At 42.2% G+C, this 14,772-nt stretch overlaps 1 protein-coding gene across 1 annotated transcript; it reads right to left on the reverse strand.

The window, feature by feature from the left end:
- Positions 1–785: 785 nt before the first annotated feature.
- On the reverse strand, positions 786–3,053 carry LOC147450366 (U-box domain-containing protein 12-like). The gene has a single exon (XM_086519616.1). The coding sequence runs from the start codon at positions 2,436–2,438 to the stop codon at positions 1,269–1,271; it is 1,170 nt and encodes a 389-aa protein (XP_086375742.1). The 5' UTR covers positions 2,439–3,053; the 3' UTR covers positions 786–1,268.
- Between the last annotated feature and the right edge of the window lie 11,719 nt (positions 3,054–14,772).

Raw genomic sequence — 14,772 nt, forward strand, 5'->3', positions numbered from 1 at the left:
TACTCAGTACCCCCTTTACAGAAATAGGTAAACAACCATCAACTATCTCTCACAATGGCCTACATATACAAAAGACAATGCCTAGTCAATACCCCTCTTCCAAAACATAGGAAGAAAAAAATGTTTACCATAATTAACTTGCCAAGTGGTACTAATCCACACCCACAATCCACAATCACTTCCCATAGTTTAGTGCTTTACTAAGGCCTATGTAGATAAAAAAGCCACCTCCAATACAAAGCAATAGGTTCCAGCACCATTACAACTGACAGCCCAACTGCAAAATGACTCTTTCTGCATCCTCCAAATACGACAACTTCCCAAAACAAGGTGAAGGGTCACGCTTGCATTCTAAAACAAAAAAGAAGAAACGAAAAGGACCTGTATGAGGCTCTTAAATGAAAGGACCCATTTACAAACTAGAATACCAAAGAAGATTTCTATCATTCGATGCTTCACATACAAAAGTCACATGTATGCCAAAAGCCCACCACATGATGCGTGATCATTTTGGAGAAATCGATTTATAAGTAAAAGGCATCCACGTAGGCATGCACAACTACTACATTTGGAATAATGTAAAGGGCATGGATAAGCAGTAAAATTTACTTATTTCCGAGGAACCCAATCACCTGGATTCACAGCCTGTGTAAAACAAACAGCCATTTGTTTTTCGTGTATATATTGCACATCGATATAGTCTGATGCATACATGCAGAGAAGCACATGCATACACTCACACAGGAATGCAACTACATACCCAACTCTTGCGAAGCATGGCAACATCAGGTGAACATCATTTACATGTATAAAGAGGGTACTCCACATCACATCCTGTTTTAATGAGCAGTGTGAGGCTATTTTTGAGTGCTAATTCACAAGCCATGACCACTTCCACCGATCCCTCAAGGACCAAGAATGTGTGTGTATGTGCGCTGTTTTACAACACAGCAGGGCAGATTGTAAACACCATGACTCTTAAGGCCCATGGGTGCACTCGTTTTTGGCTTGAGATGCTAGACTATTAAGTGGACAAATATAAGATGAAGCAGTGGGTACTAATACTTTCTTACCACGATTTGCCAGCGCAGGGTAGAGATGCACATGAAAATCAAACATACCGCTTCCTGCATAAATCCTGCATGTTCTTGTTCCATGCCATCCCCAACCATCATACATTGCCTCATCCATTGCTTCCTTCATAACTTTCTTACCTGGCTCTTACATCAATTCGTCTGGGTTACTTTTTTTTAAACTTGAAATCAACCTCACCATTTCCCACACTCTTGAAAGGCCTTCACCAGAGACGAAGCCTTCCTCTTCGCACGTGCAGTGCCAACTTGTATCAGTGATGAGCATGTTTCCAAGGCTCCAGCATTGAAAGCCTGTAGAGTGTACTTTTTACTATTCGAACATAGAGACCACAGCACCGCTGCTGCATGCTCCTTGCTTCTTGAGGTTCCAGACCTTAGCAAGCGCACCAGAGTGGGTAAAGCGGGTTCTCTTGTTATTGCAAGCCGGCCTTCGACAGAGGTGGACAAGAAATCGAGTACAGTCAGCGCAAGCTCTACCAATTCGCTTCTGCCCTCAATAAGAAGGGCAAGCAAAAGAGGAACAACACCAGCTAGCACTGCGCGCGGCTTATTATCATGAAACATGCACAATGCACATAGAGCGCTCATTGATTCCTTCTTCCCTCTTACATTCCCCTCTGCTAGTAACTTCACAAGAGCAGGTATGACATCGTGATGGCTACCAATGGTGGCCTTATTCACATCCACAAGTGCCAAACTTGTTAAAGTTGTAGCTGCCTTGATTCTTGTATCCATCGAACCCCTGCGCAAAGCTTGTACAATGGCATCCACCGCTCCTTCTGCCACAAGCCCTACCTTGTTCTCATCATCCAAGCTTAACTCTAGGAGGGACTGCAATCCTGCTTCTTCTATCTGCGCATCCCCAGATGATATCAAAGGCAAGATACACGCAATCCCACCTGCTTCTACAATGCAGGTGCGCCTCTCCTTGCCTTCCTTTGCCAAATGACTGATCTTCTTGATGGCATCTTTGCGTGTTTGCATAACTGTGCTAGAGAGGCACTTCACCAAGTCTTCGACAAGTGCCTTGAGGCGTATGAGGCCTTCTCTTTCTGCTACGCCATAGCTGGCAGCATTCGTAGAATTGCAATTCTCTGCTGGTTTTTTCAAATCCACTCCATTTGCATTAGCCCACTGATAGATGAGGCTTCTCAAAGCATAGTTTGGGATGAGTTTGATGTCATAGAGAACCTGCTTTGTCTTGGGGCATGTCCGGTGTCCTGCATCGAGCCAGCGCTGGATAGATGCACGATCATATGTTTGCCCGGTAGCTAATATTACAGGGTCACTCATAAGCTCCAATGAGATGGGGCAACGGAAATCCTCCGGTGGAGCAGAGGCCATGCAGAACCAAAGATTTATACAAAGAAAAATGTCTTCAAAGAGCAAGAAAGACTCCACTAAAAGGACAGAATGAGGAAAACTGCTTCAGATAACCATGGCCAAGAAAAGATGAAGCAGATCAAAGCAAGAACAGAGGGAAGTTTAAAGAGCTCCTTTGATCTGAAGAAATGGAGAAGCTATGCACACCATGGCACCCATATCAGAAGAATAGACGCAAGTGCGGCCCTCAAACCACGAAATCAGAGAAAATGGCAAACATTATAAAGGGCACAAGCAGCAAAACAGAGGAAGAGAATCGAGGCAGGAAATGGATAATTACCCGACTCGAGAGACGCAGCTATACGCACGCGCACATACACAAGCACACACCTTTATACTGCGTGTGGCTATGGAAGCTTAGTAGAACTCAAGAATGCTGCAGCATTGCCAGAACCCAGAGGCGAAATGGCCTATTTCTGACCTGCTCGTCGTCTCCTTCCCGGTCTTGCGCCCGATGCGCGAGCGCCCCCACACGATTTCTGCCAGTAGGCGTAGGCGATTAGTCCACACTAGATACCCTGCCAGGCTTGCGAGCAGATAGGGCCCCGCACCATGACCATAAAACTCACGCGCTCAGTCGCCCAATTGGACTAAAACTCTCCTCTCTCTCCACCGACATGAGGTAAAAACTGTAGAGTGATGTAGATTACTTGAGTCTTGGTTGTCTTAAGGCCAAATGAGCGTGCACCTTGTCCACATAGCTGAGTTCTCTTACGTTAGAGTAGTGGCAACATTGTACGGTTCTGCGTTGCTTTGACACGCTTTTCATAGCCAATTGTGTTTCATCACTGGCACGTTTTCAAAGACTGTATGATTTATTGGCCGCGACGCTTTGTAACGCTATTGAAGAACTTCATACTAGTTTCGTGGCATCGCCAAGAAAGCAACAATATCTTCTACAGAAGCAAACATGGATGGAGACTAAGAGAACGAGTCTTTTTGTGGTAAGCTCACTTAAAGACTATGCTAAGAAGCAGTAGGATACATGCTGATATTAGTATGTCAAGTGTGTATGTCAAGTGCGGTACATTTGTCAGAGCTCAACAAATCATTGACGAGCTTCTTCTCCAAAACGTCATCTCTTGAAACACACTATTGCAGGGATGCCCAATAGGGGCAAGGCCTAGAAGCTCTGGGTCGTTTTTAGCGGATGAGAAGCAAGGGAATCTCTCCAAATACAATCACCTTTGAAGGCATGTGGCGATATGCAAGAGGTTGATATGGGCCAAAATATTCATGATGATATATTTAGCCATCTTAGAGTTGGGCTTATTCTAGAATAAAAACTTTTGAAAGGTTTTTCACAAGGACATACTTTTTTGTATAAGGTTTTCAATAATAGGAACAAAGGCTACTATGAGCTTAGATCAAAATTTTGAAAGTATTAAGATATAGGAGTAGCCTCAAGGGAATTTGATGATCTGTGAATGCTCACCCAAAATGAACTCAATAAAAAATGGTGAAGCCTAGGATATTGGTGAAGTTCCCCAAGGAGTCTATTGTCTGTTGTGATACCAATTGTTATTTGCTTGGGTCTACAAATGCACATAAAAATTGGACAAGAAGAAGATTGACCATCGAGTTGGACATAAAAAATTGGTTTTTGGATGTGATTTACATGAGGAAGAGTATGTAATCAAACCTCATGGTTTTGCTAAAAAAGGGTAGGAAAACAAAGTGCAAGTTAAAAAAGGCTTTGTATAGTTTAAAGAAAGTTTGTCATGCTTAGTATGAGAAGATATATAGTGGTTTGGTTCCACATGGTCTCCAAAATAATCTAATTGAAAGGACTTCAGATACTTTCGAACCATCTGATTGGTCCTTCAGATTTTTTGGTTGCTAAACTATCAATCTGATAGGTTCCATAGCATTTGAAGTATGAAATCCATGATTGGTCCAATTCAAATATGGTCTTACCAAAAATAAATCCAGTGTTTGAGCTTTAGAATTTGATGTATTCAATGGTTATGTGGGTTGTGCTAGGGATTCCTCAAGCGCTGAATAATATAACTTGATCTTTGACCCTTTATGAATGCTAAGTAAAATCAATCCAAACAAGTCTTTTTATCTAGCTGTACCATTTGAAAATACCCAAACATCACGAGGTCTAGACCGTGCAATCTTCAAATTGGGTTTCTTGGGATCTAACCTACACCAATACATTAGCACTAAATCGCCCTTCTAAAATTCACGCACTTTCAATTTGCCATCATGCCATTGTTTACTTTGTTGTTGAACCACCTCCTACTCCAGCATTGCCCTTTGTCTGATTTCATCAAGCTTTAGCAAGTCGCCCAATCTCTTTTTCAGGTTAGTGCTATAATCCTTATCATGTTCAATTGTCACTCTCAAACTATGAACTGCAAATTCCAATGGCACTACAACCTCTATGCCATACACCATTTTGAATAGTGTCGTTCTAGTAGTGATCTTATAGGCTATTCGGTATGCCCAGTGGAATCCAAAGCTTTTCTTCCTTGTTGTGAGGTTATATTTTAACACTCAGTCAAAATGATCTTTGTAGTGTTGTTCCTGCTCTCACCCTATCCATTGCATCTAGGATAATGTTGATATTTGATGCTTGATGGAGAATATCTTAGCCACGATCTGAATAATTTCCTTGTTCATGTATGAACCAAGCTGTGGATTCGGTTGTGTTGTTTGGAAGTGTTTTGGCTTCTATAATTTTACTTACATAGCATGTTGCCATGACTATGTATTTGTTCTTCCTAGGTATAACCTTTTTGAAAGGCCCCATAAAATCCAATCCCCACTTCATGAATATCTCTAAAAGTTGAATGGTGGTCACTAGCGTCATATTTGTTCCAGTGGGTCTACCCATTCTCTGGCAAATATAACATGTCTTGCAGAAGGGTTGAATGTCTAACATGGTACTCTGCCACCATAAACCAACTTGTAGAATCTTCTTATGAGTAATAACAGTGGAGAAATGACCTCCCAAGATCCTAGTGTGAGCTTCAATCCTAACCTACATTGTTGCTTGGATGGGTACACACCTCCTTAAAATGCCATGAATGCCCAATCTATACAAAGATCCAACAATTATAGTGAATTTCAGACTTTAACAAAGTACTGGTTTTTTGCTAATAGTTTTTTTCAAAGATTGAAAGGCCCTTCACATTCAAGAGACCATATAAACTTAACGGCTTTGTGGATTAATTCATATAGCAGAATAGCCTTTATTGTGAACATATGAATGAGTCAATATATCCCAAAGAAGAGTTGGGTTCCAAACATGTTTGTCGATGCTCTGGCCCACTAGATGCTCCAGATTTATCTTCAGCTATCCAATGCCATTTCTGGACATGGCGTGGCCTAATAGATGTCCCTTCCATATGATAAACACAGATTTGAAGGGGTTCAGATAAATCCACTTCTCTTTGCATCTCTAGAAGACCATCTCCAAAAATAACAGATGCATATCTTCATATGAAAATATAGTGAAATCGTCCACAAAGATGGCTAAAAATATGTGCAGGAATTTACTAAATATCTCCATCAAACATCTCTAAAATGTGGGTGGAGCTTTACATAAGCCAAATGGCATAACTAGATACATAAATGCTTCCCATTTAGTGATGAAGGTGGTTTTAGCCCTATCTTCTAGCACAATCATTAATTGATTATATCCATTGTACACGTCAAGAAAGCTGTACATTTTGTGGCCAGCTATCTCATCAAGCATCATATCAGTAAAGTGTAATGGAAACGGGTCCTTAATTATCTGAGCATTGAGATTTCGGCAATCTATACACACTCTGAGTTTGTCATTCTTCTTAGGTACCATAAAAATAACCAGTCTCTACTTGCAATTTCTGTGATGAATCCCACCTTCAAAAGGTTATCAATTTCTTCCTTGACCTTCTTTGCTTAGTTGGAGTTCATCCTATACCTTTCTAGTTGGATTAGTCAAGCATCGAGCTTTAGTGGTATTCTATGTTGACAAAATTTCAGGTGCTACTCTTCCACGTCTTGATCATCAAATAACAACCATTTAGGTGTCCCACTCACCCTTTCTTATGGCCATCGATTTCGCCTCCCTCTTTGTTCTTATCTCGACAACATATTCATTGTAAGGGGTGTCTATACTAGCTAACACTCAATCTCCTTTAGATGTCGCGTGACTACTTCCTTAAGGTGTTTGGGCAATTTGATTCTTGAACTATGTGTCAACACTATCTGGTCTGGTCCTTCTAAGTGTATTGCTATTCGAATCTATCTCTGATGTTTGGTTTGCTCCTTCTTTTGAAGCTCTCCCATCCAAACTTACTAGTCATTCCCCTTGGTTTATTTGATAAAGTTCTTAGGGTACTGATGTTGCTGTTCTATTCCCTTTTCTGATTGAAAGAACCGTTTCCAGGTCACTTTCAACAATGGGATATATATTCATGGAGGCTAACATCCTTTCTATCTTCTTAGTGTCGTAATTTTGACATAGCTCTTTAGGTATCATTACTTTCTTCCATGTTCAGATGTTATTCATATTTATCTAAATTCTTCAGTTTAGCCCTTGTATATTGAGTGTCTCTAGCCAACATAATCATGTATGGTCCTTGCACTCCTCAGCCACAATCTGTTGGAATTAGGGTTGCAGGAAACCAAACACAGCTTGGAGAAGGCGAAGGAAGCTTGAGGCACAAAACAGAGAGTGTATTGCTTAGTGTGCAATGGAAAGATAGATAGCCCTAGAGTGATGGGCATATATACAATGCAGAAGAAAAAAAAACCTCCTAGTGAGGGAAAAAATGCCCCAATGGTCCTAAGTGTGTTCACACACATCACTACCACATGTATATGAAGGGGATCGGGGAGCACCACAGATGGAGAGTGGGAGAGAGAGAAGGAGACACACACACGATGTGGGTGGGGAGACTGAAAGTGGTAGCTCCCCCTATACAGTATACTCACTATAAGTATAGGGTAACAGTGGGCGGGCGCCCATGACCTGGGCGACCGGTCAAGGCACATAGGCCTTAACCCCAACAACCTCCCACTTAAAGGCCAATGTGCCTTTAAGCAAGATCTAGTAGTGTACAACTAATAGAAGGTGAGATATTCTCTCAACCTATGCCCACTGACTCTCGATGAGCTAGTGCATCCGGCTCTACTGATAGACAAACATCCCGCTGTGGAAGCCACACAGAGCTAGCTCCAAGCTCTGCAAAGAGTCTATAAGAGCTCATGCACTCCTGCAAGTATCGGTCCAATACCTGCAAACCTCCCCTATGCTCTATGCCGAGATCAGTCATCGAACAACTAATCAACCCTGCTGCAAATGCTCCCACTGCAGCTGCTATGTCGGGCCTCGAGATCAGCATCTCGTACATGAGGACACCGAACGTTGATGCAACCCTAGCAACCTCTGCCACCTCCAACTCAGAACTCAACTCATGGCAATCTTGTCCCCTATCATAGAGACCATGGAACTCTGACTCCGAGCTTTGGAGTGACTCCTCGTGCCTACCACATATCACATGTGTACCAAGAGTATCCATCTGTCCTGAATTTGCATCAAGCTCTGGCATAAGCATATCAAGAAATGACTCCACAATAGCCAACATCTCAGCATCCATGTGAGTCATCTCTGTCATCACCTCTGATGACTCATCCTGCTGTGACTCACTAGAGCTGTCCCGCTCTACCTGTGCATCCGTAGATGCAACCTGCACAACAAGGTCACTGCTCTGCACTCCATGCAAAGCATCCTGCAACCCACAAGCAAAAGAGACTCGCCTGCTCTCTCGCTCTCTACCTGGCTGCATGATCACAAAGACAACACCGTCTCTCGCGTGATCCACATGTAATGGGTAACCTGTACCACTCCTGGCACCTTTCGCAATCACTAGCGAACCCAAATGCATCACAAAATCTCGCTCTCGTAGCGAAATCTGACATCCACAATCTCTAAGCTGACCAATCGAGATCAGACTCACTGTCAAATCTGGTACATAGCGCACATGTCGTAACAAGTAAGATGCACCACTCGGTAATGACAGTCTCACATCTCCTGCACCTGCTATCGCATGCACCGATCCATCGGTCAAACGTACACTGCCAAGCATCCCGCTAGAATAGCTACAAAACCATTCACGATGCGGCGTGACATGAAACATAGCATCTGCGTCTAGCAACCACTGCGAAGGGAGTGCACTATCCACATGTATAGCATCTCGTGCATAGCTTGAGGTAAAAGTGACATCCCTGTCACTAGTATACTCCGACACTACATCTGCCTCAACTGTCAAAGCAACTGAGTCCATGGCATCACTACATACATCTCTGAGACTGCCATGTCTCCTACGATGTCGCATACGACGAAAACAACGCCGTCTAACGTGTCCAGAATGACCACAATACCAACATATCACCTGTCGGAATACTCGTGAATGTACATGTCTCACACGAGTCCTTGATGACTCAGATCTATCATACATATCATGTAATCTGCGCCAAAGTGCTCTCGAAGTAGCCTCATACATAACAAGAGCATATACAGATTCCACAAGGTGCAAAGAGAGTTTAGATAGTGCCATCTCCTCTAGCTCTTGCCACTGATCGTCAGACATGTTTGAAGGTCTACCTGCATCACCACTCAATGGTCGATGCAACCCTCGTTGTGTCAATGCATCAAGCATACACTCTCTCCATGCCGCAAAGTCTGACCCATCAAACACGCGCATCTGTGAGAGGTCACAATCTGATCGATCACCTGTCTCTGCCATGAGCACAAGTAGCAAGCTAGAAAGCAAAACCACCTCACCAACAACACCTGGAAACTGTCTACAAATATGGCCAGAAACACAATGTAAAACCTGTGAGACACACTCCAAAATAGAGCTCCCACAATGTCAATACAAGTCAGCCCTAAACTGGCTCGAATCGCATCAACAAAAGTCTGCAAATATGGCTCAAAACCTGATGCAAAGTTGCACCAATAATCATGCAAAACCTTGCACAAAATCACAAGTCAATATGACTCAATCGCGCATAAATATCTAACAAAATTTTGGCAGAGTCTCCTTTGTAACTGGAGCAAAATCTCAACAGTAAACCTCAAAGAGACAATAATATATGCCACGATGGCCAATCCGGGAATAAACTCGACCGGAATCACCTCACAAAGTCATACATATGAGCATACCCGCTCTTGCCGGAGTACCACTCAAATAATCTCAGCCATAAACAAATACACAAATCCATATATGGCATACATAAACCGCCAAGACCATGGCAACATAGCTCACTCGAGCTCGCATGAGTGGCTCTCTAGACAAATGCATATCCAAAAACCTGTGTACACCTATGAATTTGCTGGTTGCTGCAGAAAATACTCCGTGTGTGTGAGATATACCAAAAACAGTGTTTTTGGGACCCGAAAGTGCACAAATAAACCTGCTGCTGTACCTGTTGTAATTCAAAGCATAATTTCAGCAAATAGACATCACCATCGCGTCCGGAGAGTGTCAAAACCCTGACCTAGACTCCTGGATCATGTAGATCTGACTCTGTATGACGGAGCTACACAAAAAACTGCGTTTTAGAGCCCGAAAATGGCAAAAACGAGCTGCACACAGTCTTGAACCTGCTCCTGCTCCACTCTACGTGATGCAATGCCCTCTCAATGCAAGCTCCAACGTAAGAGCTCTGCCACAACAGCATCCAAGCACTCGAATGTCAAGCTCTCCTCCGTCGAGCACTTCTCTAACGAGCTGCACTGAGCTCAAAAGTTCCTCTCACCAAGGAAGCCGCAACCGCCTCCTCGACCAAGCTTGACCACACCAAGCTCCTAAGCTCCAAAGACAATGCTCCTCAAGCTAAAATCTCTCTCCGTTAAACTCCACGATCAAACTCCACCGTCGAGAGCGAGCGAGCTATCGCCTCGAAGCTCTCAAAGCCATCGTGCTCTCCGCGGTCACCATAGCTCTGATACCAATTGAAGGGGATCGGGGAGCACCACAGACGGAGAGTGAGAGAGAGAGAGAAGGAGACACACACACACACACGATGTGGGTGGGGAGACTGAAAGTGGCAGCTCCCCCTATACAGTATACTCACTATAAGTATAGGGTAACAGTGGGCGGGCGCCCATGACTTGGGCGACCGGTCAAGGCACATAGGCCTTAACCCCAACAGTATATGGTAACAAATCCCCCCTAGGAGTGATGCGGTGAACAAGAGATGGCACATAGAGTATAGGAAAGTGTCATGCCATGTGAGGACACGATCAATCCATAAAGGGGAGTAAGCCCAAAGCTGTGTGGAAAGCTTCAAACTTCTCGTGAGACAATGCCTTTGTGAAAAGATCTGCAAGGTTGTCCTGTGTTGGTACATAAGCCAAGCTAATCTCTCCTGCTGAGAGCCTCTCCTTGACATAGTTTTAATGCACCTCAATGTGCTTTGTGCGAGCATGAAAAATTGGGTTCCTTGCAACTACCAATGCGCTCTGTCTATCAGTGTAGATAGTGTTGGCAATGTCTTGTCCAACACCCAAATTAGTCATAAGGCGTCTAAGCCATATACACTCAACCGTAGCTATGAAGACTGCCCTGTACGCAGCCTCACAACTAGAAGTGGCCACAGTAGATTGCTTCTTGCTTAACCATGATATGCATGAACTGCCGAGCATGAAACAAAAACCATTGGTGGACACTCGCGTGTCAAAACAACCAGCCCAATATGAATCCAAAAAAGCATGTAAATCTGGCGGCAATAATACCCCTTCGGGATAAAACAAGCCAAGATGTAAAGTGTTGTTGGGGTGGTAAAGCCCAATGTGTCGTGCCTAAGTGTTGGGTGGTTGGAGACTAACTGGGAACTAACACTGACCATTCATTCTACATAAAACAATAAGGACTCATAACCCTAACACTATTGTGTTTGGAGTCCACCCAAACCTGTGTCTCCTTTCTTCTTCTCTTCTTCTCTCTTCTCCATTGTTGCACACACACATATACGCTCTTGCACGCGCACTTCAACTGGTATCAGAGCTCAGGGATTGGGAGCACCATATTGGAGCTCAGTGGGGAAGTAGACAGAGAAGAAGTAAAAACTATAGCACATTTTTGCAAGTGTGTTTTGGCCTATCAAAATGTCTTCATTCAAGCCGATTCTCGCATGCCTTAACCGGCTTTTTAACCTCTTCAACTTTGTAGAAGAAAGTTTTCTCAAAATCTTCACCAATTTTGAGATACGTCACTCAGACTGCCTGTAGGTCGTGAAGTACAAGCTGCAGTTTTTTACAGATTTGTTTTGACCTATAAAAATAGCTTATTTCATGTCCTTTATCGCCCATTCCCAACCATTTTTGTGTGGTCTACAAGTTTGCAAAAGGAAGTTTCTGCAACTTTTGCACGGTTTGAGAGATATTCAGTTCAAAGAGCAAGGTGGTCTACCTTCGTCAATTCTTCTGCGTACAGGTTTTCGTTGTAGACTCTTTCTCTCTGTCACATGCATATTTGATGTAAGATCTTGAGGTTCTGTTAAATTAGACAAACCGCCGCAGCGATTACAGAAAAGGGTTTCTGTGGTTGATGTAAGATCTTATGCGGTTTATGTATTGTGATGGAAATATGTGAAGCCTATTGTTGAGGGTCATGGTAAGGTTTTATTGAGCTGGGGGATTCTCAAATGTGGAGATCCTTTCGGTGATACTGATTTTGGAGCGAGCCCCCAACATCCCCATAGTTTCAGCATCGACATAGGATGTATGTTTATACAGTTAGTGCAGTATTGGTGTGCATCTCTTGACCCGCCATTGTTGGCATTGCTGTCATCTTTATGCGTATGCGTTTGACAGTGTTCAATTGGTCAGAGACACTCGTCTAGAGTTGGAGACACTAATAATGATAGTTCTTTGAGATTCTATTTTGCCAGTTTATCCACTTTGATCAGTGTTTCAGTCATTGTACACATTTGTTTTGGTTTCAGAAGTCAGTTTTGCTGGGGAGACTCTGTCAAAATTTTTTAGATTTTCTTTCATCTTCTTTAGTGCAGTGGATACATCACTTTTGTTCCTTGTCGAGCGATGGCTTTATCATCGGAGAACTCTTTGTTCAACATTGAGAAGTTAGATGGCACTAACTTCCCATTTTGGAAGGAACAAATTTACAATTTCTTATTACAGAAGAAGCAGATCCGGTCGATAAAGATGAAGGGGATAAAGCCTGAGGATATCGATGAGTATGATTGGCAGGATTTGGAAGAGCTTGCCAGGTCCACCATCATGCTGACTTTGTCAAAGAATGTGAAAATGGAAAAGACTAGCTATGAGCTGTGGAAGAAGTTATGTGACCTGTATGAGAAGAAAAGTGTAGCATGTTAGCAGCAAGCTAACTCAGATAACATTTTTCGGAGCTTTTATTGTAAATATACTTATTATTTTGATAAATCGAGAACGTTGTGACTCCTACTTTCCAGATAAATAGTGTAATTGATGAGCCGGGGCTACAAGCTTCCAGATTGTATCAACCTATCTTTAGTTAGAGCTTCCAGATTATTAGTTTTGACCACAGAAACCTTGGCTAAGGTATAAAAACCAATTGTAAATACTTTGTAAGTTTTGGATAATATAACACAGCGTGAGCTAACGATGCTCACTTCTCTCCTTCTCACGCTTCCTACTCCCTTCCCGGTTGTCACATTGCAGTGCCGTCTGTTGCGTTGCAACCGCGGGTAAGAGCTCTACGCATTGACGTAAGCATTTCATGATAATCCGTAGCTTCTGTTGTTGCCGACCTGCGGCCTAATTTATCATAAGAAGGAATTTAAGCTTACAAATCATAAAATAAGTATAGGCGGGATATTGGGGCATCATTGCTAAGCATTTAGATGCATTCTGAGTCAAAGACGACTATGTCAAAAACTCACTGTTGTTAATAATCGTGATTTTTGAATTTGACCTAAAGTGAGATTTGAGACCATAAGCATGTGTGCTTAGATCTTATAAACATGTCCTAGAAGTCTCGTAACGTTTGGATGTCGTTTGATGTTGTAACGGTTATGATTTGTTTGTCGATTAGCGACTAGCTTTTGGTGATTTCTGTCATTTGAGTGTAGCTTGAGTTAGATGCGAGTTGTCTGTTGTTTTCCAAGAGATTGACAACCTCTTGTAGCCTCTATGCACTAGACAAGTCAGCTTCGTCCCATGGATTGACAATTATATTCGTGGTTCTTGTTATGTCTGCAATAAAATAGGAGTGAGATTAGAAACCCGTCCCACATTTGGCACCGTTGCTGGGGAGCGAAGAGAGCTAAACTAGGGAAAACATGAGTGTCTTGTGTAGTTGTTCTTTAACTTCCTCTAGGATCACTTAGAGTCAAAACTTTCTTTTTAAAACCACATAGCTTAAGGTTGTCATCTTTTGCTATGTAGAGGTAGCTTGGAAGTAAGTGTACTTGCTAAGTACCTTTTAGAATTGTAGAATTAGATTAGGATTTTGAGAATGCTTGATGGACAAGACAAGTCTTAAGATCAAGGCTCAAAAAACCATAAAAAACAAGAAAACGAGTGTTTGCAGACACTTTCCACAACCCCATTGCAGTAGAACCTAAGAGTAGGGTAAGTAGAATCCAAGATGGGATCTCAGAACATTGCTCACTCAGAAGAATCAATTGTGAGTTGTTTATGTGAAGCTGCAGAATTTCAGGTCTACGGCTTAAAACAATACCAAAAGACTGTAACCACTGAATTCGGTTGGAGATGATGCTTTAAAAGTTGCATGAACCAGTGGGTAAGCTTAAGAACGCATTTGAGGTAAATTTTCAAGAGTTTGCAAAAACTTAGATTATTTGCTTTTTCTTGACATTATAGGCCAAATTAAGTTTTGACTTGACTCAAAGGCTTAAAATAGATCATAAAAAAACTGTCCACTGAAAAAGTGCTCATTTTAGGCCAAAAGTAAATAATTGCGATTATTTCCTTTCAGCTCAAAAGTGACCAAGGTTAATAAATAGAGACTCTATGCATGTGTACAAACATCTTTTGTAAAGGCCCATAGAATTTGGATCACCAAACTGACCAAACCTTGGTAAAAACTGAAATCTATACTGATTGTCAAGAACTTGAGTGTGAATTTTTGTAAATCTTGTTCAAACTTAGTAAAACTTGACTCTAAGAGGCTTATATTGAAGTGTTAAACAAGTGTACATGATTTGTTTACCAAAAAGATGCAAAAATTTGCCAGAAATAAATAATCACAATTGTTTACTTTTGTCCCATTTCTCAACTTTTTTGACCAACCCAGTATATCACTAGTTTTAGCATGTTATATTAAGC

This window comes from Adiantum capillus-veneris, chromosome 9 (genome assembly GCF_014529385.1).
Source record: "Adiantum capillus-veneris isolate H3 chromosome 9, ASM1452938v2, whole genome shotgun sequence".
NCBI classification, from domain to species: Eukaryota; Viridiplantae; Streptophyta; class Polypodiopsida; order Polypodiales; family Pteridaceae; genus Adiantum; species Adiantum capillus-veneris.